General features: G+C 39.4%; 1 protein-coding gene across 1 annotated transcript in view; it reads left to right on the top strand.

The window, feature by feature from the left end:
* The window catches only part of MCUB (mitochondrial calcium uniporter dominant negative subunit beta), a 51,847-nt gene extending 29,299 nt beyond the window's left edge, over window positions 1-22,548 (top strand). The window contains exons 4-8 of the mRNA XM_007940756.2: window positions 7,074-7,178; window positions 17,427-17,587; window positions 19,498-19,701; window positions 20,657-20,773; window positions 22,468-22,548. Coding sequence (XP_007938947.2) covers window positions 7,074-7,178; window positions 17,427-17,587; window positions 19,498-19,701; window positions 20,657-20,773; window positions 22,468-22,548 — 668 coding nt within the window. The remainder of the gene's footprint in view (window positions 1-7,073; window positions 7,179-17,426; window positions 17,588-19,497; window positions 19,702-20,656; window positions 20,774-22,467) is intronic.
* Window positions 22,549-24,163: the final 1,615 nt, after the last annotated feature.

The following is a 24,163-nucleotide window of genomic DNA, read 5'->3' as shown; positions in this document are numbered from 1 at the left end:
TGGTCCATCTTAATAACATGTCCAAAGTTGCAGAGACAGAGTCTGGCCATTCTCCCTTCTAAGTAGCACTCCATCTGTACTTCTTCCAAGACAGATTTATTTGTTCTTCTAACAGTCCATGGTATAGTCAATATTCTTTACTAACACCATAATTCAAAGGCATCAATTCTTCGAATATTAATGTCATTGAAATAGCTCTAGTTTAATGTAGCCAAGCAAATGCTAGGCCAGAAGAAAATATAAATCCATCATTTTCCTGGACTTTATTTCACATAGTTATATGTGGATTCTTTTTAAGGAAAAATAGTACAAAAAGGAAATCCTTACCCAGCTACAGTTTTTGCTTATTCAAGTGAATTTGCTTTTCTTAACACTTGAGTTACATTAAAGTTTAACAAAACCCAAACCAAACTGACTGTCATTGAGTCAATTCTGACTTAACAGCAACCCCCTTTGGGTTTCTGAGGCAGTAAATCTTTATGGAAGTAGATTGCCCAGTCTTCCTTCCATGGAGTGGCTGGTGGGTTTGAACCACCAACTTTCAGGCTAGCAATCAAATGCCTTAGGCACTGCATCACCAGAGCTTTTTTACTAACATTAAAATTTAGTTCAAGAATATAAGTGTAATAGTATAGACAGATTAGAATTTCTGGGAGATGAATATGTATTCTAACGTCATAACCTAAAGCTTCATATTAATCTTGTTTGGTTTAAACATTGCATTATTCTACTACTTGTAGTCATAATCACAGAAGAGTCCTGCCCCTGGAACCACATTTCTAAGATGACAAAAGCAAGACAGGAACAGCTCACAAGACAGGGCAGCCACATTTTTCAGATCATGAGACCAAGAAAGAGACACTGCAAGAGAAATAAGGCAAATATAAATTTACTGCTTGGGTGGCATTTCCTGGTAACAGGCCATTTTTGAGATGTCATCTAGCCCACTACCCATAGGCAGCATTGACCACGTTTGGAGCCCATGCACCCCTCCCTCCATTATTGCCTGATGAAATAAGATAGCCAATCTAAGATGAAACCAAGACTTGAACCAAGAGCAAACAGCAGAATATACCTGTGCAGAAGAAATTGAGGCATCCATGTTGAAATACACAGACTCCATCTTAGGAAGAGATTGTGCATGCACATAGCTGGAGAGAAGCTGAGGTTTATCTTCAGGAATTGATTACTTATACTTCCTGACTGTCGTAAAAGGGTCAGGATTTTATGAGAAACCTGCCTGCATAAGGTCTTGTGAAATCATGTACCCCATGGCCTTAAAACTATCATAAAAACACCTAGTCTTTAAGGCTCAGGGAGACACACATGGTGTTGCTTCTGGCCCCGTGTGTCTCCACTTTGCAAGGTACGATCCTCTTATTAAATTTCTCACTGAACTACAGCTGACTTTCTAGTCATTATTTCAGAACTCAGCCTACGACATAATAAAAAATCTAGGTTATATGTAAGAAACAGTTTTCCAAGGGATTTTCTTTTTTTCTGAAATGCTCTTTGGGCATATAAAATTACTGTTACAATCTCTCCTGTTCTCCCCCACTCCACAAAATAAATAATACAAATACAAATTTATTTCTCAGGCATAATTATTTGACCACTATCCCTGCCATCCCAACCCCTTTACGGTTTTGCTTCTTTGTTCTATTCCAGTTTGTCATACTGTGGTGGCTTGCGTGTTGCTGTGAGACTGGAGACTATGCCACCAGTATTTCAAATACCCTCAGGGTCACCCATGGTGGACAGGTTTCAGCAGAGCTTCCAGACTAAGAAAGACTTGGAAGAAGGAAGGGGCCATCAGCTTCTCAAAAAATTGATCAGGGAAAACGTTATGAATAGCAGTGAAACACTGTCTATATTACTGGAAAACTGGTTTTGGCCATTTTGAATCAGACAACCATATGATCTTCTATCCCAGGAATGACAAATTGAAAAAGAATGGCATGACATTCATGGTCACAAAGGATGTTTCAAGATTTTTCCTCAAGTATAGTGCTGTCAGTGGTAGGGTAATATCCGTGTGCTTTGATATTGGTATAATGACAGACACATAGACCAAAACAAAACAAAAGTCAGAACTGCTTGGTATTGGTATAATGACAGACACATTGTCCAATGGAATAGAATTGAGAATCCAGAAATAGATCCATCAACCTATAGTCAGCTGATTTTTGACAAGGGCCGAAATCCATTAAATGAGGAAGAGAATGTCTGTTTAATAAAAGGTGCTGGCAAAACTGGATATCCAGTTGCAGAAAAATTAAACAAGATCTGTACCTCATACCATACACAAAAACTAACTCCAGATGGAGCAAAGACTTAAATGTGAAACCTCAAATTATAGAGTTACTCAGGGAAAAACTAGGAGCAAATTTAGAGCCTGTAATATATGGCATAGGAGCTCTGGTGGCATAGTGCCCAAGGCATTTGACTACTAACCAGAAGGCTGGCAGTTCAAACCCACCAGCCACTCCTCAGAAGGAAGATGAGGCAATCTACTTCTGTAGTGATGGAATCCCAAGGAGAGGTCACTATGAGTCAGATCTGACTCGATAGTGGTGAATTAGGTTTGATTTAATATATGGCATAAACAGACTATCAAGCATAACCCAAAATACACAAATAGCAGAAGAGATTAATGAGACCTTCTGAAAATTAAATTTTTATGTGCTTTCCAGAGGCTTCTCCAAAAGAGTCAAAAGAGAACCTACAGATTGGGAAAAAATATTCAGCAGTGACATATTTGACAAGGGACTTACCTCTATAATTTATAGAAAACTCCAACACCTCAACAACAAAAAGACCAATAATCCAATTAAAAAATGGGCAGAAGATATGAACAGACACTTCACCAAAGAGGATATTCAGACATCCAAAAAACATATGAAGAGATGCTCATGATCATTAGCCATTGTTGTTGTTGTTATGTGCCGTCAAGTCGGCCCCGACTCATAGCAACCCCTCCTTGAGTTTCCAAAGCAGTATCAGTACAGAAGTAGGATTGCCCAACCTTCCTTCCGAGGAGTGGCTGGTGGGTTTGAACCGCCAGCCTTCTGGTAAGCAGTCAAGTGCCTTAGGCACTATGCTACCATTAGCCATTGTTGTTGTTGTTGTTATGTGCCGTCGAGTCAGCCCTGACTCATAGCGACCCCTCCTTGGGTTTCCGAGGCAGTATCACTACGGAAGTAGGATTGCCCAACCTTCCTTCCGAGGAGTGGCTGGTGGGTTTGAACCGCCAGCCTTCTGGTTAGCAGTCAAGTGTCTTAGCCACTATGCTACCAGAGCTCCTCCATTAGCCATTAGAGAGATGCAAATCAAAAGAACAATGAGATACTATCTTGCCCCAGCACTAGTAGCAAAGTTCAACAAGACAGAAAATAATAAATGCTGGTGAGGATGCAGAGAGATTTGGACTCTAATACACTGCTGGTGGAACTATAAAATGATACAATCACTGTGGAAAGCAGTATGGTGATTCCTTAAAAAGTTGGAACTAGAAATACCATTTGGACCAGTCATTCAATTGTTATGTATATATCCTAAAGAAGTGAGAGCCGGGACAAGAACAGATATTTGCACACCCATGTTCATCACAGAACTATTTACAATAGCCAAAAGATGGAAACAACCTAGTTGTCCATCAACTGAAGAATGGATAACCAAACTCTGGGACATACACACAATGGAATACTGTGCAACTCTAAAGAATAACATAGAATCTGCAAAACACCACATAATGTGGGTGAATGTAGAGGACATCTTGCTGAACGAAATAAGTCAATCAGAGAAGGACAAATACTGAATTAGTCCATTGTTGTAAAAAGTCAAGGAAAGGTTTACATATGGAAGGAAATTTTCTTTGTTGGTTACCAGGGGTGGGAGGAGAGGGGAAGGAACACTATTAGATAGGTAGAGACAAGTATTGATTTGAGTGAAGAGAAGGGTAACGTACCAAATGTGAGTCACCAACACGGTGGCATTGAGTAAGAGGAAGACAGAGAGAGGTGCATGGGAGGTATAGACAACAAAGAGGAACCCTTTTGCACATACAGTACTGTGTTATCAGTGAAGGCAAACATGGATATATGGTGGATAGATGGGTGGACAGGTATGTCTGTGAAGGGGAGAGTGTGTCCAAGACCATGTATAGGGTTGGCAGACAATGTTTCTACAAGTGTATTTGTATATTCTGTAAGAATTCCCAGGTGTATAGTAGAGCTGACAAGGGACAAGGTAGTAGTCACTGCTTGGTCACAGCCAGCTACCCAGAGGGAGCGAGTAGTTGGACCTGCTTGCTCTGGACCATAGTTGCAGGGGACATCAAGGTCAATTGGCATAACATATTACACAAAACATTGTTCCGCATCCTAAATCCTCCATGAGATACATAGACACAGTTGCCGCAACAGTGGACTTCATCACAGCAGCTGTGTTGAAGATGGTGTAGGACTGGGTAGCATTTTGTTCTGTGGTACATATGGTCACTATGAGTTGGAACCAACTCATTAGCACCTAAAAACAATGAAAATTGTTCTGGACCTTTACATATTTTTCCTTTGCCTGTTGGCACAATGTTAAAATTTCTGAGTAGAGGGATGTTAGAAAGACGTTGCAGGAGGTAAAAAGGTTTTTGTTACTGGTTCCTTGTACTCCTCTCATCAGGCTCCTGCAGTGCATATTGCATGGGGGTGTGTGTTTGTGGCAGGCAGTGGTACCTGGAGGCTAGTATTTCTACCTTCAGAGCTTTTATAGCCCAGTGCCTCCAGTGAATCCCAGCAGCTTCCCCCAGAACCGCAGAGGGCAAATTTCTAGAAAATTCCAGAGAGTATGGGACCACAGCAAATTCTCTGCCATTCAGTGATGGGAGCTTTTCCTGGGATGCCCTGTCTCAGCCCCAGGGGAAGTGGCTGCTCCTTAAATGTGCTGTTTTCCTAGTCTTTAGATTTTAGTTGTTGACTTGTTAATCCCTTGTTACTCCCGATCTTTACATTTAGTTATTAATTCTTTACATTTAAACTTTCCCTGTTCAAACTGTGTGGTTTCTCTTTCCATATTGGATCCAGACAAGAAGAAAAATAACACAATAGTAAATGCTAAACTTTTACTCTGAAAGTATACATGGAACAATGTGTTTATATAAACTGTTACAGTCTGCAGGGGCTAAATGAAAAACGGTTCTCTTCTCTCAAGGTCTGAAACAATTGTGAAGCAAGACCAAAACATTTACCTTTATTACTAACAAAAGCCAGGTAAAGAGCATGGTTTAAGTGTGTATGTAGTATTAATGGAATTTCTAATACTGAACCCCTGAATTACAGACTTGCCTTCCCAGGAGCAAGCAATGGTGAATCAGGATAGGCCTCTTTCAGAAAGGGTGTGTTATTGCCTGCTTACTACATGGATGTGAGCAGCTGAGAGCACATTTGCTGCAGGCAGACTGTTCCCAAGAGGGAAGGAGGAGGAACTAGGCCTCACAAGCAGTGGCGTGTCACTAGGTTCGTGTCACCCACTGCAACAACTCATGTCACCCCCCCCCAACACCTTCCCATATAAGAATGTACAGAATCCTTAGTAATGTTTATTATCAATTTTGATCATAGACTAGTATGTGATGTATTTGTAAATTGCTTTAAATGAAATATTTCTTTGATTATATGAATACTAACAACAAAATTGTTTGTAAAATCTACCTTGAATTACCACTTTGTTAGTTACAATATTATTAGCAACTGAAAAAAAAAAAAGACATTGTTCCACATCCTATTTTGCCGAGTAGTGACTGGGATCTCAAAAGCTTGCAAGCGGCCATCTAGAGGCAACAATGTGTCTCTCATCAAGAGCAAAGAAGAATGAAGAAAACCAAAATTCATGGAAACAGTTAGTCTTAGCGACTGGTACATCATGTGATCCTTAGCTTTTATGACTATGAGACCAGAAGAACTAGATGGTGCCCAGCTACCACTGTCAACCACTTGGAGGGGGATCTATGTAGGAGTTCCAAGATAGAGAGGGAGAATAATGTGGAATAAAACTCAAAATCATTAAAAAAAAAAGGACCAGGTGGTCTGGTGTGATCGAGCCTGATAGAACCACTGAGACTATGGCCCCTAGCTACCCTTCAGGTCTGGAATTGAATCCACTCCTCTGGCTTCCAGCCAAACAAAAGACAGACATATGGGCTGAACATTTACATTAGGTAGATACACTGCTTGGAGAGAACAATCATGAGAGAATAGAAGTGCTGTGTATGTACAGGGAGACATCTCAGGGGGCAGGAGTGCATGGGAGGGAAGGACACAGGGAAGAGGTAACTATGGTGAGGATGTGGAAGGGGAATTGTTGCATTGTGGTAAATTGCAGTCAATATCATGAGACAAAGTATATAAGCTACTGTATGGAGAGGGAATTTGCTCTGTAAACTTAAACGTAATTTTTTTAAAAATTAGAAATGAAAGAAAAATATATTAGAAATTAACAGTGTACTAGAAGAAAAACAAGAATTAAAAAAAAGTACTACCTGTTTGCCTTCATGTACCAGTCAGGGACTTGGTTGCAAACAACAGAAATGGACTCTGGCTAAGCAGAGAAGGAATATGTCAACAGACTGTCATCTTGGAAGATGGAGAAAGCAAGACTCAGAAGAGGGCAGGAAGCAGAAGAAGCCAGGAGCAGAGGCCATATTAGCCTGGGAACCACTTTGTGGGCTCTAGTGCTACAGCTCCCCAGCACTGCCACCTCTAGTGCTTTGGCTTTACTCTGAAGAGTTCCCACTTGCCCTTGCATGTAGAAAGTCTGGTCAGGTCATTAGTTTCACTCTCAGCCCAGCTTACAGAGGGCAAGGGGGAACACCTACTCTCCTTTCTCCCCTGTATATGGGAGATAGAACAACAAAGAAGGAGGCCTCTTCAATGGGAAAGCTACTTTGGTGTTGGGGACCCCTCTAAAAGGCAAATATTTACTACTGTATTGTAAGACACATGAGTTACCATTTTTTAATGCATTGGAACCTGTTCTTACTGTTTTAAAACAAGGACATATTCTTGTATTATGATTTTCAGATGGCAACAAGATTCCAGCTTCAACACTGATGGGAATTTTGCTAATGAATGATTTTAAACTTGTCATCAATAAAATAACGTATGATGTGCAGTGTCCCAAGCAAGGTAAGAATTACAGCTATCCAGCTATTAAAGTTTGCATGCTATAGGGAACATAGCTTATATAGGGAGTATAGCTTATCATGAGGAATTCTGGTGATGTGGAGCCTAAGGCATTTGTTAACCAGAAGGTTGGTAGTTCAAACCCACCAGCCATTCTGTAGAAAGATGATTGGGCAATCTACTTCTGTGGAGATTTACCACCTTGGAAACCCAGAGGGGGCTGCTATGAGTTGGAATCAACTCAATGGCAGTAAGTTTGTTTGTAAGCATTTTAACTGATCAAATGACCAAGAAGGCTTTGGAAAATTAGTGTATAAGCTTTTCTAGCAGGGGTGTAAGTGATTAGCCAAACAGAGGTTTTAGTCTTATTTGTTCTTTTTAGACTTTTAAAACTTCACATTTATACCTTGAACACTTAATTTCCAAGAGTATTTGGTGAAGAGAGGAGTGGAGCTGACAATCTTGTATTCTCATATATATATATAGTTGTACAGTTCTTAGTTTTCTTTTAGAGAGCTTTTCACCTCAAGCTATCATTCTGACCATTAGTAGTATAATTTTCGAATGTCCTTTGCTGTCATTACTTCAAATATTTCTTGTGTTCTTTTCTTTCATTTCCTGATAATTCCATTATGAATATAATTGCCTTTTGTAATTGTCTCACAGTTCTTGGAGATTCTGTACTGTGTTCATAGTGACCCCTCCTTGGGTTGCTGAGGTGGTATCACTATGGCAGTAGATTGCCCAACCTTCCTTCCGAGGAGTGGCTGGTGGGTTCAAACCGCCAGCCTTTTGGTTAGCAGTTAAATGCATTAGGCACTATGCTACCAGAGCCCCCTTGTTTGTTTTACTCTGCATTTCAGTTTCGGACATTTCTATTGACATATCTTCAACTTCACTGGTTGTTTCCTCAACTATGTCCAGCCTACTGATGAGTCCATCAAAAACATTCTTCATTTCTATTACAGTGTTTTTGATTTCTAGCATTTCTTTTTGATCCTTCCTTACATTAACCGTCTGTCCTTTCATGTTGTTCAATTTTTCCATAAGCACCATTAGCATATTAATCAGTTATTTTGAATTTCTGGTCTTACGATTCTGAAATCTCTACCATGTCTAAAGTCAGTTCTAAGGCCAGTTCTGACACTTGCTTTGTCTCTTTAGATTGTGTTTGTTACCTTGTAATTTTTTGTAGAAAACTGAAGATGATCTATCAGTTAGGAAATGAGGTAAATAACTAATGTGAAGTTTTGTTTATGGGGTTAGGAGTTAAGATTTGTTTAATGTTTGCCATGTCAGAGCCTTCAGTTTTCTTTAGTGTCCATCTTTTCATTTCTCCTGTTGTCTTTGGGTTTCCCTAGAAATGTAACAAGAGCCTGTCTTGCAGCTTTCTAGTTATAATCCATTGTTATTATACTGGAGCCCTGTTCATGTGGTAGTAAGACATTTGGGGAGGAGAGGCATTCTATAATCTTAAGATCATCTCTCCTTTTAAAAAAAAAAAAAAAAAATTGGGCCAGAGTCCCTAGAATGTAACCTTCAGAAGAGTTTCTTAGCCCTTTTTTCTCTACCCTTATGTGAGACTGGAAGACTAGAGGGGGATGGAGTTGGCTGATTGCTTCCTCACTCCATGAGGTTCTAATAAAGTTGTTTTCCTTCAGAACGGGCCTTTGTCATGAAGAATAAAATGTTCTGGACATATTTAACAATAATTATATGCCCTTCTCCATGCTGTAAATGCAAGGGTATTTTTCCTTTGATCTTCACTATTAGAACTTAGTGGGGCTCCTGTAGGTAAAACTCCTGAGTGTGAGCCCTGAGTTTTTAACTCTGAAACTAATTCGCACTAAGCCTCCATCCAACAACTGGTCGGTTACAGTTTCAAAGTTCATACCAGTATATAGCTTCCACCTGCTTCTGCCCCAGGTCAGCTGTAATTATAGACTGCTGGGGATAGGGAGAAGGAACTCATGAGTTCGTATTTTACTAAACTGATGATAACATAAATAGAAAAGTAAATAAGGAAGAGCTGTTGCTTGGAGTTAGAATGTCAAGTGCCTACTGGTAAATGTGAGAGGATTGCTGGAGTTGGAAAGTCATCATTTTAAGCCAAATTCTAGATCAGACAAGAATTATCAATGGATGCTAGCTATTGGGGGAGAGGGGTGGAAGTTAGATAAAGAAAGTAAGGATATAATTTAGAAAAAAAAAAAAAAAAATGGAGCCAGTCACAAGAACATAGATAGAAACTAGCTTGAAGGGGCTTCTACTGTCTTCCTACTCAAGACAGTTTGAAGGAATATAAAGTTCCTGCTAAGATATCAACTTTTATATCTAGTGAGTTCCTAACTCTCTACAAGATCTTCTATTTCCTGTTCTCTAACTATGTTGAGCATTTGAGAGAACAAGTGGAAAAAAAAAAATTTCAGAGCATCTCATTGTTGTTTTATATGACCTTCCTCTCCCTGACACTTCAACATGGAATATAAACCCTAGCTCCAAGAAAAAATTTGCACTGGACAGTGCAAGGGTGATTTCATTTGAAAAGGATTACTGTAAAAGACTAAGGAAAGGTTGGAGAAAGAAGGAACATTGCAATAGGTGGGAGCCATTACAATGTGCAGAAAGAGGTCAGAACTTTCTGAGCTCCTACTCCACTGAAGTAGAGGTTGGGAAGGGTTTTAAAGGCTGATGTGTGTTAGTGGAAAAATACTGATGTAAAGAAGGTAATTGGGGGAGGTTAAGCAATGGTGTCTGCCATCCACATGGAGTTTTCTCCATGTGGAGTTTACTGTTAAGGGTAGATAGAATATGTTCCATCTAGAGTCTGTAAGGGTCAGGGAGAGAGAGAGGTCAGAGGCCTAGAGTTAGGAAGATACCTGCCTAAAATTTAGTCAAACTGAGGGGAATGTTCATGATGTGTTGGTCAGTCTGTTTCCTGACAACGAAAGGAAATCACAAGACTAGGGTAAAATCCAACATTGTCATGAGTTAAAGCACAGCCTCCCAGCTCCTGCAAGCTCATTAGAAAGAGACTCCTCTCCCTGGAGAAGTTGTTTGCTTGGATTGAACGCTAGGGGCAGAGAACCCTAAAGACATAGGCTGAGGAACTGTCTCCCTGTCCACAGGGTTAGAAGGGACTTCACTGAGCGTAGAAACAGTAATAAACGGGCACAGTAGGCATGGCTGGAAGCAAAATGAGAAGAAAACTGTACTGGGTTAAACATGAAATTTATGAAAGTATAAATTTGGAATTTATTTATTTAAATTCTTTAATTCTTTTCTTTCCTAAAATAACGACAAAGTTTACTTTGAAGGTGTAGGGTAGAAAAAACAAAAGCCACATGGAAGACGTATATAAGGATTAAGCAGTTTGTAAAGACAAAGAAGACTAATTGCCTCTAAATTTTAGCCTTTGTTAGGAGATAGACGCCCCAGATATGAAATGAAACTGATGAATTCTATGGTGCCCACATATTTCTGAAAGAGTATAGTTTAGGAGGGTTTTATTGAACTCAGATAAACTTTTTATGTCATGCCAGAGCTTTGTACGAAGTTTTGTTTCACCCATGTCTTTCTCTGGATATGTTTGGATTGAGTCGGACCCTAGGCAGTATCACTAGAGAAGTAGATTGCCCCATCTTCCTTCCAAGGAGTGGCTGGTGGGTTTGAACTGCTGGCCTTCAGGTGAGCAGTCAAGTGCCTTAGGCACTACGCTACCAGAGCGTCTTTCTGACTTTTTAAATATCAGTACTTTTTTTTAATGAGGAATCTGACTCTTCATATCTCAGATACTGTGTAAACCCCCAGAAGTCTAGACAGAAGTGCTTAGTTTTCACTTCTTTATGGCAATTTTAGCCTAGAATATGGAAAGGTTTTAAAGACCACAGCAAAGTCTTGAAGAACTAGGTGCAAATGGAAGAGAAAAATTATCAGGGCTACTAGCATGAGCTGGAAAATGACCAGGCTAATACTGGCCATGAGATCTTGTCTGCAGTTGTAATTTACTACTTCCTGGCAAGAAGATCCTTAACCACTTTCCTTATTCTCTTATGGAAATAGTGAAACAGTTACAACCCTCAAAAAGATATAATTATTTGTAGATCTATAAAGAGAGAATAATAAGAGAAACCCATAGTGAAAAGAACTCGTGTCAAAAACTCTGAAAGTGTGACTCTGAAAAATGTATAGAATGAACATCTTTCAGAAGTGCACATTTTATTTACTACAACTCCTCTTGTTTAAAAATATACACTTGAGTTGTTTTCGAAATGTATATTATACCTTTGTTTACATGTTTGTGTACCAGCTAACTTCCTGCCCTGTGGATCCTAGAGCAGTTTTTTGAAAGATAAATGGAGGTGAGAGGGAGAAATCTTAGATTGTATACAGGTATAAAAATGAACTCATATAAATTATTATGTCAAGACTTAAGGTAAGGTTGTTATGTTTATGTTATGTTTGGTGCTGTTGAGTCATCTCCAACTCATAGCAACCCTGTCTATGTATAGCAGAATGAAACACTGCCCGGTCCTGAGCCAGCTCCACGATCCTTGCTATACTTGAGCCCATTGCCTCAGCCACTGTGTCAATCCATCTCGTTGAGTGCCCTCCTCCCTTTTGTCAACCCTCCACCTTACCAAGCATGACATCCTTCTCCAAAGAATGGTTCCTTCAGACAACATGACCAGAATAGGTGAGACGAAGTCTGGCCATTCTCACTTCTAAGGAGCATTCCGGCTACACTTCCTCCAGGACATATTTGTTATGTCCATGATGCTGTCAGCATTCTTCACCAGAACCACAACTCAAAAGCATCAATTCTTCTTCGGAATTCCTTGTTCATTGTCCAGCTCTCACATACATATGAGGCGATTGAAAATATCATGGCTTGTGTCAGGTGCACCTTAGTCTTCAAGGAGACACCTTGGCTCCTTAGCACTTGAAAGAGATCCTTTGCAGTTGACTTGCCCAGTGCTATATGTCGTCTGATGTCCTGACTGCTGCTTCCATTGGCATCAGTTATAGAACCAAGCAATGTGAAGTCTTTGACAACTTCAATCTTTACTCCATTTATCGTGATGCTGCTTACAGGTCCAGTTATGAGGATTTTTTTTTTCTTTATATTGAGATGTAATCCATGCTGCAGACTGTACCCTTTAATCTTCTCAGTAAGTGCTTCAAGTTCCTCACTTTCAGCAAGCAAAGTTGTGTCATCAGCGAATCACAGGTTGTTAATGATTCTTCCTCCAATCTTGATGCTACATTCTTCTTCATATAGTCCAGCTTCTCAGATTATTTGCTCAGCACATAGATTGAATAAGTATGGTGAAAGGATACAACCCTGACTCACTCTCTTCTTGATTTTAAACCATGCATGTCCCCTTATTCTGTTCGAATGACAGCCTTCTTTTCTATGTACATATCTCTCATGAACACGATAAAGTGTTCTGGAATTCCCATTCTTCTCAATGCTATCCACAGTTTGTTATGATCCACACAATCAAATGCCTTTGCATAGTCAAGAAAACACAGGTAAACATCTTTCTGGTATTCTTTGCCTTGAGCCAAGATCCATCAGCAATGATAATCCTCGTTCCACGTCCTCTTCTGAATCCAGCTTTCTCTTCTGGATCCAGCTTTCTCTTCTGGAAGTTCTCTGACAATATACTGCTGCAACCGTTTTTGAATTATCTTCAGTAAGATTTTACTTGCGTGCAATATTAATGATATTATTTGATAATTTCCACATTCTGGGGGATCAACTTTCTTTGGAATGGGTACAGATATGAATCTCTTCCAGTCAGTTGGCTAGGTAGCTGTCTTCCATATCTCTTGGCATAACCAAGTGAGTGCCTCCAGAGGGGCATCTGTTTGTTGCTACATCTCAGTGGGTATTCCATCAATTGCTGGAGCCTCATTCTTCACCAATTCCTTCAGTGGACCTTCAGCTTCTTCCTTCAGCACCATTGGTTCTTGATCATATGCCGCGCCTCCTGAAATAGATGAACATTGACCAGTTCTTTTTGGCACAGTGACTTTGTGTATTCCTTCCATCTTCTTTTGATGCTTCCTGCATCATTCAATATTTTGCCCATAGAGTCTTTCAATATTGCAACTCGAGGCTTAAATTTTTTCCTCAGTTCTTTCAGCTTGAGAAATGCTGAGCGTGTTCTTCCCTCTTGGTTTTCTAACTCCAGTTCTTTGCATATTTCATTACAGTAATTGGCTTCGCTGCTTGAGCTGCTCTTTGAATCTTCTGTTCAGCTCTTTTATCTTGTCATTTGTTCCATTTGTTTTAGGTACTTTTCACTCAAAAGCAAGTTTCAGAGTCTCTTCGAACATCCATTTTGGTCTTTTTTTTTTTTCTTGTCTTTTTAATGACCTCTGGCTTTCTTCATGGATGATGTTTTGATGTCATTCCACAATTCTTCTGGTTTTTAGTCATTGGAGTTCAATACATCAAATCTATTCTTTAGATGGTCTCTAAATTCAGGAGGAATATATTCAAGATCATATTTTGGCTCTCGTGGACTTGTTTTAATTGTCTTCAACTTCAGGTTGAAATTGCATATGTGCAGTTGATGGTCTGTTCCAAAGTTGCTCCTGGCCTTGTTTTTGCTGACGATATTGAGCTTCTCCATCACCTCTTGCTAGAGATGTAGTCAATCTGATTCCTCTGTACTCCATCTGGCGAAGTCCACATATATAGCTGCCGTTTGTGTTGTTGAGAAAAGGTATTTGGAATGAATAAGTCATCAGTCTTGTAAAATGCTATTATGCAATCTCCAGCACTATTTCTGTCACCAAGGCCAAATTTTCCAACTACTGGTGATTATGCCTTGTTTCCAACTTTTGCATTGCAGTTACCAGTGATAATTAACACATCTTGATTGCACGTTTGGTCAATTTCAAACTGCAGAAGTTGATAAAAATCTTCAATTTCCTCATCTTTGGCTTTGGTGCATAAATTTGAATAATAGTTATGTTAACTGGTCTTCCTTGTAGGCGTATGGATATCCTTAGCACTTGAAGTGCTATCACTGACAGCATTGTACTTCAGAACAGACCTTGAAACATCCTTTGTAATGATGAATGACATGCCATTCCTCTTCAAATTGTCATTCCCGGCATAGTAGATCATATGGTTACCTGATTCAGAATGGCCAAAACCAGTCCATGTCAGCTCACTGATGCCTAGGATATCGATCTTTATGTGTTCCATTTCATTTTTGACAACTTCCAATTCTCCTAGATTCATACTTCATATATTCCATGTTCCGATTACTAATGGATGTTTGCAGCTGTTTCTCCTAAATTTGAGTTGTGCCACATCAGCAAATGGAGGTCTCTAAAGCTTTACTTTATCCATATCATTAAGGTTGGTTCTACTCTGATGAACCAACATCTGATGATGCAGCTCTTTCCCAGTCATATTTTGAGAGCCTTCTGACCTAAGGGGCTTCTCCTTCTGCACTGTATCAGACAGTGTTTCTCTGCTATTCATAAGGTTTTCCCTGGCCAATTCTTTGAGAAGTGGGTGGCCTCTTCCTTCTTCCTAGTCTCTCTCAGTCTGTAAGCTGCATTGAAACCTGTGTACTATGAGCAACCCTGATGGCATTTGAAACACTGGTGGCACAGCCTCAAGCCTCACAGCAACACACAAGCTACCACAGTATGACAAACTGACAGACAATTTCATCTCCCTTAGCTGTTCAAAACCTCTCCACTCTCCCTTTACCTGGATCCCTGGCACTACTTGCTCTGTCACCCCCCAGCATTTCCTTTTTCTGCTTTCCTGCCTCTTGGGGTTGAGGCCTGGGTCCCTTCCCTTACTTGGGTCCCTATTGCTGCTCGTGCTTTTGTCCCCTCTGGCTCCCTGCTCCCCGACTTTCCTACCTCTTGGTGGTGGGGCCTGGGTCCTTTTCCTTACCTGGATCCCTGCTGCTGCTTGTGCTGTTACCCTTCTGGTTTTTCTTTCCCCTGCTTTCTTGCCTCTTGGGGGTGGTGCTTGGGTCCTTCCCCTTACCTGGAGTGTAAGGTGAGGTATTCCCCTGGATTTTGGTAGATCTATACTGCCTTACTTTTTCTGTATGCAGCTTTTGTAAGGACATAGCAGAAATCATGTTTCAATAATTTTGATGGAGGACATTTTACTGAGTAAAATAAGTCAATCACAGAAGGACAAATATTATATTAGTTCATTATTGTAAAAAGTCAAGGAAAGGTTTTGTTCTGGTTACCTAGTGCCATTCTGACAGGAATATACAACAAATAGGATGGCTGAAGTTTGGAGGCTTTCAGTCTGAGTTCAAAATGCCAGGCTCTAGGGGCTGGGTGAAAGCCCCTCAACCTTGGGCTACTGCATGCTGAGGCTAACAAGCCCAGGGTTGACAAGTAAAATGGCACATTCCTGATTTTTCAAACCACACGATAGGCCATTGATTCAAGTTCATTGAAAGTCCCAGGATCAGCAGAGCATGGCAGGCTGCTGAACGATGACTCGGCTACATGCAGGGTTTAGGTGTGCCATAAGCTAGAGACCATTCCCAAAGCTGTTTATTATATACAGGAAGCAGACCACATACCCCAAGGCAGCTACTCAGCTGCCTCTGCTAGATCCTACCACGGAGTTGATTGCCAGTCTCACCATGTGGAGTAACTACCACCAGCTGCCCAGCCACTCAACCAGGCCCAGCCAAGTTGGTACATAAACTTAACCACCACAGGTTTATATACGGAAGGAAATTTTCTTTGTTAGTTACCAACGGTAGAAGGGGAGGGGAAGGAATACTGCTAGATAGGTGGAGACAAATATTGATTTGGGTGAAGGGAAGGGTAGTATACCAAATGTGAGTGATCAACACGATGGCATAGCGGAAAAGGAAAGACATAGAGGAAAGACATGTCTATACCTGGGAGATGAAATTAACCCTTTTGTGTGAACAGTATTACTTTGTCAGTGATGGCAAGCATTGATCTATGGGTGGATAGATGGGTGGACAGGCTGAACAGTCAGGTATGTCTAGGTAGGAGGGAGTATGCCCATGACCATGTATAGGGTTGGCGGACAATGTTTCTACATGTGTATTTGTATGTGCTGTAAGAATGTCCAGATGTATAGTAGTGCTCACAAGGGGCAAGATTGTGGTGGCTTCTTGGCCACAGCCAGCTACCCTGAGGGAGTGAATAGTTGGACCTGTGGGCTTGGGACCATGGTTGCTGGGGATATCTAGCTCAATTGGCATAAAATACTACACAAAAACATTGTTCTACAGCCTACTTTCATGAGTAGCGACTGGGATCTTAAAAGCTTGCAAGTGGCCATCTAGATGCAGTGATGAGTCTCCTGTTGCCCAAAGCAAAGAAGAATGAAGAAAACCAAAGATTAATAGAAACAATTAGTCCAAGGGACAGGTATACCATGTTAATTCTCAGCCTATATGACCATGAGACAAGAAGAACTAGATGGTTCCCAGCTACCAATGTCAACCACTCAGAGAGGGATTGGTGCAGGAGATATGGATAGAGTGAGAGAACAATGTGGAACAAAACTCAAAAGCATAAAAAAAAGACCAGGCTTGCTGGTCTGATGCAGTCTGGTGAGACCCCTGAGACTATATGGTGCCTAGCTGCCCTTCAGGTCTGGAATTGAACTTACTCCTGTGGCTTCCAGCCAAAAAATAGACAGGCATATGGGGTGAACATTTACATCAGGTCGATATACTTCTTGGAGTGATCAATCATGGGAGAAGGGCAGTGTTTGCATAGGAAGACAGCTCCAGGGGTGGGGGGCATGGGAGGGAAGGACCAGGAAAGGGGTACCTATGGGGAGAAAATAGGAAGATAGCTGTTACATTATGGAGAATTGCAGTCAATGTCAGGAGATAAAATGTATATGTACTGCTGTATGGAAAATGAATTTGCTTTGTAAACTTTCACCCAAATCACAGTAAGAATTAAAACAAAAATCATGTTTCCAAAGAAAAAGAAAAAAACAAGAACATAATGAATTTTAAACCTACTATCTGGTAGTTTATCATTCTAGATTGTTTTTGTATGAAGAGAGACTAATAGACTGATTTGAAACTGGAAGAAAGGCAATACTAAATGCCCCCTGTGAATTGGGAACATTCAGGCGGCCAGTCATGGGTGCTTTAGCACCCACAGAGCAGATTTGGTTCCCTAGATTTACGGATCTTGGAGGGAAAAAATGTGGTGACTACCCTTATCCTTTGTGTCTTTTCTCAGAAAAATTGAGTAGTGAGCATGCTACTGAGATGGAAACCATGATGTCTTTGGTTTACAGACTGTTTACAGCCATACATTTTGACAAGTACCAGAAAAAGAAAGAGAACCATTTACTGGAGAAAATTGACCACCTGAAGAAACAGCTGCAGCCCCTCGAAAAGGTTAGGAATCATCACCGTTGAGTGTATGGAGCTGCTGGGTTGGTTTGAACTGCCAACTTTTAGGTTAGCAAATGATCACCAACCGCTTGTGCTACCCAAAGCCCATTGCCATTCAGTTGATTTCAGCTCTAGCAACTCTGTAGGGCAGAACAGAACTGCCCTATAGGGTGTCCAAGGTTGTAAATCTTTAAGAAGCAGACTGTGACATCTTTCTCCTGAGTAGCAGCTGGTTGTTTGCACTGCCGAGCTTTTGGTTAGCGGCCAAATGCTTTAACCACTGCACCACCAGAGCTCCTCTGTACCATCTAGGCTCTGTATAAAAAATAATACCTCATGTTTATTGAAGGAACGCTGCTGGTGCATTGCCTAAGGCATTTGACTGCTAACCAGAGGATTGGTGGTTCAAAACCACCAGCTGCTCTGTGGAAGGAAGATGGGGCAACCTTCTTCCACAAAGATTTCCTTCCTTGAGTGCTCCTCTTGTAAGCATTTTTCTGAGTGCTTTACATATGCTCATTTTCTACATTAATCCTGCCAATAAGCCTGTGAGTTTCGTAGTATTCTCTTCCTCATTCTTCAGATGACAAAACCAAGATAGCAGAGGCACATAGCAAATATAGAACCACTTACATGAACTGACCTCAAAGTTCCTATCTTAAACTCTGTACTACACTTTCTCTCCATGGATCAGACATAATGTCTCTGCAGGTGAGTATTAAGAGTAGATAAATGGCAATTTGTGAATATTTTACTTTCAACCTGAAAAATTTACGAGCTGGAGTACTACCTCAATTTCTCTTTGTTGAGAGCAAGCCCAGTAACCCAGCTCCATCCACTTAACAGGATTGCAGCTGAAAATTTAGTAATGGCTTCTTAACATCAGTGAAGTTAATCAGTGATAGAGAAAAAGTAACTTTGATTTTGTGTTTCCAATCTGTTTAATTTATGGGGAAAAAACTTAATTCTTTAAACCTTGTGATCCCACTTGTGATTTTAAAAAATAGGTGGGGATATATGTAGCTCTGTATATGAATACAGCTTGTGGGGATGTAAGAAATTTGTAATAGGGATTACTTTTAAAGGTATTAGAGTGGCAAAGAAAGACTTTTCTATTTTATTTTTTGGATTGTTTTCTAACATTTTTTTTTTACTGAAACACAGTTCTTTAATATATGCACATGGATTGGAGTCCGTAGGTTGTGCAAACAGTTAGGCACTTGACTATTAACTGAAAGACTGATGGTTTGAACCCAGCCCGAGGTGCCTGGGAAGGCAGGCCAGGTGATCTCCTTCCAACTGTCAGCCTCGAGAACCCTGTAGAGCATTTCTATTCTGCACACACGGGGTCGCCATGAGTGGGAATCAACTCAACAGCAACTAAACTTTAAAATTTTTAAATTAAAAAATTTAAAATAGTGCCCAATGGAAAGTCTTCCTTCTCCCCTGTCCTCCCAGTTCTCATGTCTTCCATACCTGATAACCACTGGTGTTTTTTTTTTAATTAATCATTTCATATTTTCTTTATATATACAATACCAATGTATTTTTCAGAAAAGAGACCACACTATATACATTATTCTCATTTTTTTTCACTAAGTATATCCTAGAAATCTCTCCATATTGGTACATAAAAAACCTCCTCATAACAGTTGTGTATCTTCACGGACAGAGGATTTTTTGGTCTTTGCTATGAAGAATGATCTGTAACAAATCACGTATGTGCTGGTATACTTGTAGGATACTTGTAGGGCTCCTAGGATAAAGTCCCACAAATGGACTTACAAGAAAAGAGACTAATTTTAGCTAAAGTAATGTAGATATGCACTTGTTCTTCCTTTTTTTTCTTGCTTTTTAAAATTAAGTTGGAGCACTGTAAACTGAATGGATGATTATTTGCTTTTTTCCCTCAGCTAAAAGCTGGAATTGAAGGTCGCTCTGAAGCCAGAATTAGCAGACTTCTATGGACTGGATTAGCGCTGCTGTCCATTCAGGGTGGGGCACTGGCTTGGTTCACTTGGTGGGTGTACTCCTGGGACATCATGGAACCAGTTACATACTTCATCACATTTGCAAATTCCATGGTCTTTTTTGCATACTTTCTAGTCACTCGACAGGTGAGTAGTTTGTTAGGAAAATATTAAGTGAGAACATCTTTGCAAAGAATTACTTAGTCAAGTCATGAGTAGTAAAGCCTTTAATGAATTTCTGCTATCTAGGTATTTATAGGAGCCTTGGTGGTGCAGTGGTTAAGTGCTCAGCTGTTAACTGAAAGGTTGGTGGTTTGAACGCACCAGATGTTCTGCAAGAGAAAGATGGGGCAATCTTCTGTGAAGATTGCAGCCTTGGAAACCATAGGGGTGGTTCCACTCTGGAATGAGTTTCAGGTTTTTTTTTTTTTTTTGCGGGGGTGTTTATAAGCTGATCAGTTTTTACTTTTTTTTTTTTTTTTTGAGGCTGGTTGGAGACTTATATACAGTACAGAGCAACTATACATAGCTTCCACAGAGAAATAATTAGTACAACTCACCAATTCATCCATTGGGATAAACGTGTCAAATTCATGTTCTTTGTGCCCTCATTTATAAATTAAATTTATAATGCAATAACTTCAACTGTGCCTCATGGTTATTTTGCAAAAATTTCCCTTTTCCTTTCTTTTTCCTTCATGTGTGTGACTTTTCTTGCCATCTTCTCTGCTTTTGAAAACAGCACTGAAGTAGCTGTCAGTGAGTTGATTCTGACTCATAGTGACCCTGTAAGACAAAGTAAAACTGCCCCATATAGTTTGTAAGGCTATAAATTTTTATAGAAGCAAACTGCCTCATCTTTCTCCCATGGAGCAGCTGGTGAGTTCTGCCAGCCTTTAGATTAGCAGCTAAATGTATTAACCACTATGCCACCAGAGCTCCTGATTTCAAATGAGACTACATGTTTTACTTGGATTGACTTGTGTTTGCTTTGATGGCCACTGAAAATATTTTACTCATCTGCTTTGCTTGGCTTTGGTGTTGCTGAGTCAAGTATCTTGTGGCACAGGCATGTTCATTTTCTTTTTCCTTTTTCTTAAAGGATTATACTTACTCAGCTGTTAGTGGTAGGCAATTTCTTCACTTCTTCTATAAGAAATCAAAGCAGGAGCATTTTGATGTGGAACAATACAACAAATTAAAAGATGACCTTGAGAAGGTAGGTATCTTACTGCAAACATAACATCTTATAGGTGGTCTTGTTGGGACCAGAATGTAGTGTCAGGGAAATGTAATTGGTGGCTCATACTCATGGGTTAAATCTGAGTCCTAGATAGATTTCTGTGTATTGTGTGTTCAGTGAAATAGTTGACATATCTGATACTAATTTTAGATCTTACTTTTTTTCTTGTCCTAAGTATTCTACATGGAGCTAGCTTTAAACATGTATGAAAATTCTCATAGAACTTTGAGATAGTAAAAGGCAAGTTCTCAACATAAATCTTTTTCTCAGTGAGTATAGCTGTGAAGGAAAAACCCACTCTCAAGGGCAATTACAGATTTCTAGCTATTAAACAAATAATAAAAAGCAGAATTTTAGGAAGGCGAATGCTGTTATAAATAATTTTAAACTCTTTACAGGCATTTTCAAGTTTCTTCTTAAAAACAGAAGAAATCAGTAGGGTAGTCCTCCCTTTATCTTTTCTCCATCTTTCAGATGAACAAACAGAGGTTTTAAAGTCACTTGTCCTGGTCATAATTCCACACTGCTAGACAGTGGGTAACTGAGAGTATGAAGCAACAGTTTGACTCAGGAACTTAATGTTTTTCGGAACACCACTATCTGGTTCTTAGGCAGTTTTTCTCTCTGGCCTCCCAATTTACACATTAACTTTTTCAGATGGTGACTTCTCAGTAATCAGATTAAAAATTTTGCTTAGTAATTTTATAACAAAAAGCTTTGGTAAAAAGTTATCTTCTGTTGCTCAAATCATCCTCATTTAATAGTCAGTAGTTATATTTCTTGTCCTTTCTAAACTACCAGTTATCTGAAATTAGAAAAAAAGGAAAGATGTTATTACTAGAACTAAATATGAAATGAAAAAATAAGAGATAGGGACCTTTTTTTTAAAAAAAAAAAATATCTTATTTCATCTAACCATTATATTGTTGTTAGGTGCCACAGAGTTGATTCCAACTCACAGCTCCCCCACATGACAGAGTATAGAAGTGCGCCATATGGTTTCCTAGGCTGTACTTTCTGGGAACGGATCAACATGTCTTTTTCTTGCTGAGAACTGGGCAGGTTTGAGCATTTCACCTTCTGGTTAGCAGCCAAGTGCTCACCCACTGCACCACCAGGGCTCCTTATCATTGTGTAGGGAAATAGTAATGATTTCCTGTTTTAGTTGTTTTTCTGTTTTTTAATTTAGTGAATACTCTTTACATTTGAATAATCCAGTTGAAGAAGGCTAAAGAATGTTGTCTCAGCAAGTTTATAGGACTAGGCACTTTAGAGTTAAAATGATCCCTTGTACTTTTTAAAAAAATGTTAATAAAAATGAAAAAAAAACTGACTGCCATCAAGTCAATTCTGACTCATAGTAACCTCCACTGTAATAAAGCTGAGAGAAAAAGGGAGACACGTGGTCTTTTTGACAGGTCACAGAGTTGTGGGTTTTTGTTTTCTTTTTTTAAATATGAGTTGGAAAAACCATTAAGGGGATAAACTAACATTAAAAAAAAAGCATAAGGATTAATTAGAAACCTTAAACTTGCCTTTTAACAAATAATCCATATGAAAGTGAAATATTTTAGGCATTTGCCAGTAGTAGTGTAAATATTTTTATTGCTATAAGGAGATATTAAGTTTATAGCATTCCAATCATGTGCTTTTCTCTTTCCCATTAACAGGCTAAAGCAGCCTTGAAACATTTGCGCCATAGTCTCTATTTTCGATTGCCAGTGGAGGAAGAACTCAATGATAAGAATTAACCATACATTTTTAAATGTCATTAAACTTTTCTATTTTGTGTTGATTTTGCAACTTAGAAACTGAAAGTTCTTGAGTCCCATAGTTCATTTCACTTTGAATGTTACAGTATTTTTTAATTAATAAAAATTCTTGTAAAACAAAAGTATTCTTTGAAGTTCTCACTGGAAATTTTTGATTTGTCAATTTTCATGACCTGCTGAGGCTGAAAGTTAGAAAGTGCTTGAGTGTATCCATCATAATCAAAGTGGCTGCTGCTGCTGTTTGGCTCTTCAGCCAAGAATCCTCATTAGCCTGTCCTGGGTTTGTTCCCACTTGCCCATGAAAATGGTCACACTGTGCATGGTGTTCACTTTCATTCTTAGGCCTCATTTAAAATCATACAAAATTCACTCGTGTCCCTATTGCTTCCACAACTCAGATTTAACGGTGTTTTGGTGCACAAATACTTGAGCACCAGTGTTACTGCATTTGTGAGTAACACAATTATATGAGAACATGTAATTCAAGTAAGTCCTTCTATAGATTAAATTCAAGGAAAAAGTGAGGCTTTTTTTTTTTTTTTCGCATTTTGAAAGAGCTTTTCAGTAACAGTGCCTAGTTTCTCTTGTTGTCATCAAGTCAGTTCCAACTCATAGCAACACTATGTACAACAGAACACAACGCTGCCCAGTCCTGGACTATCCTCAAAATCATTATGTTTGAGCCTATTGTTGCAGGCTCTGTGTCAATCCCATCTCATTGAGGGTCTTCCCAATAATAACCATTTTCACTGACCAAGCATGATGTCCTTCTCTAGGGACTGGTACCTCCTGATAACATGTCCAAAGTACGTGAGACGAAATCTAACAACCATCCTCACTTCCAAGGAGCATTCTGGCTGTAGGCCTCCTTCCAAGACAGATTTGTTCATTCTTTTTGGTATATTTAATATTCTTTGCCAAGACCCTAATTCACATGTATATGAGGCGACTGAAAATATTATGGGTCGGGTCAGACTTGCCTTAGTCTTCAAAGTGACATCTTAGCTTTTTAACACTTAAGAGAAGTCTTTTGCAGCAGACTTCCCCAATGCAATGCATTGCCTAATTTCTTGACTGCTGGTTGCTTCCATGGGCGTTGATTATGGATCCAAGTAAAATTGTGATCATGGATCCTTGACAACTTCAATATTTTTTCCATTTATCAGGATGTTGATTATTGGTACAGTTGTGAGGATTTTTGTTTTACATTGAGGTATAATCCATACTGAAGGCTGTATAGTTACATAGACGCACATTTATCTTATATTGGCTAAGAATTAACTGTGTTTTATATTTCACCCCCAGAATGCCATACAATAAATAGGTCTTGAATTGAAGGATTATGTGTGTGACCACGTAACACAAATCTACTACAAATTATACACAGGTAAGAATGTAAATTAGAAAAATTTAATAAAACATGAATTCCACATTTTTTATTAAGTAGAAACAATGATCTAGTTCTTGATTTTCAAAAACATTTAAAAACATTACAATATAAAGTTGTTTTATATAAAAAAAAAAGCTACAAAAGTTAAAATGAGATATTATGGGTAATCTTCCAGTTTACTAAGGTCAACTATTACCAATGCAT

This window comes from Orycteropus afer, unplaced genomic scaffold (assembly GCF_000298275.1).
Source record: "Orycteropus afer afer isolate SDZICR_OR568_19922 unplaced genomic scaffold, OryAfe1.0 scaffold00071, whole genome shotgun sequence".
Lineage (NCBI taxonomy): Eukaryota > Metazoa > Chordata > Mammalia > Tubulidentata > Orycteropodidae > Orycteropus > Orycteropus afer.
Note: the sequence above shows the minus strand (reverse complement) of the source record. Positions and strands in the feature narration are given on the sequence as shown.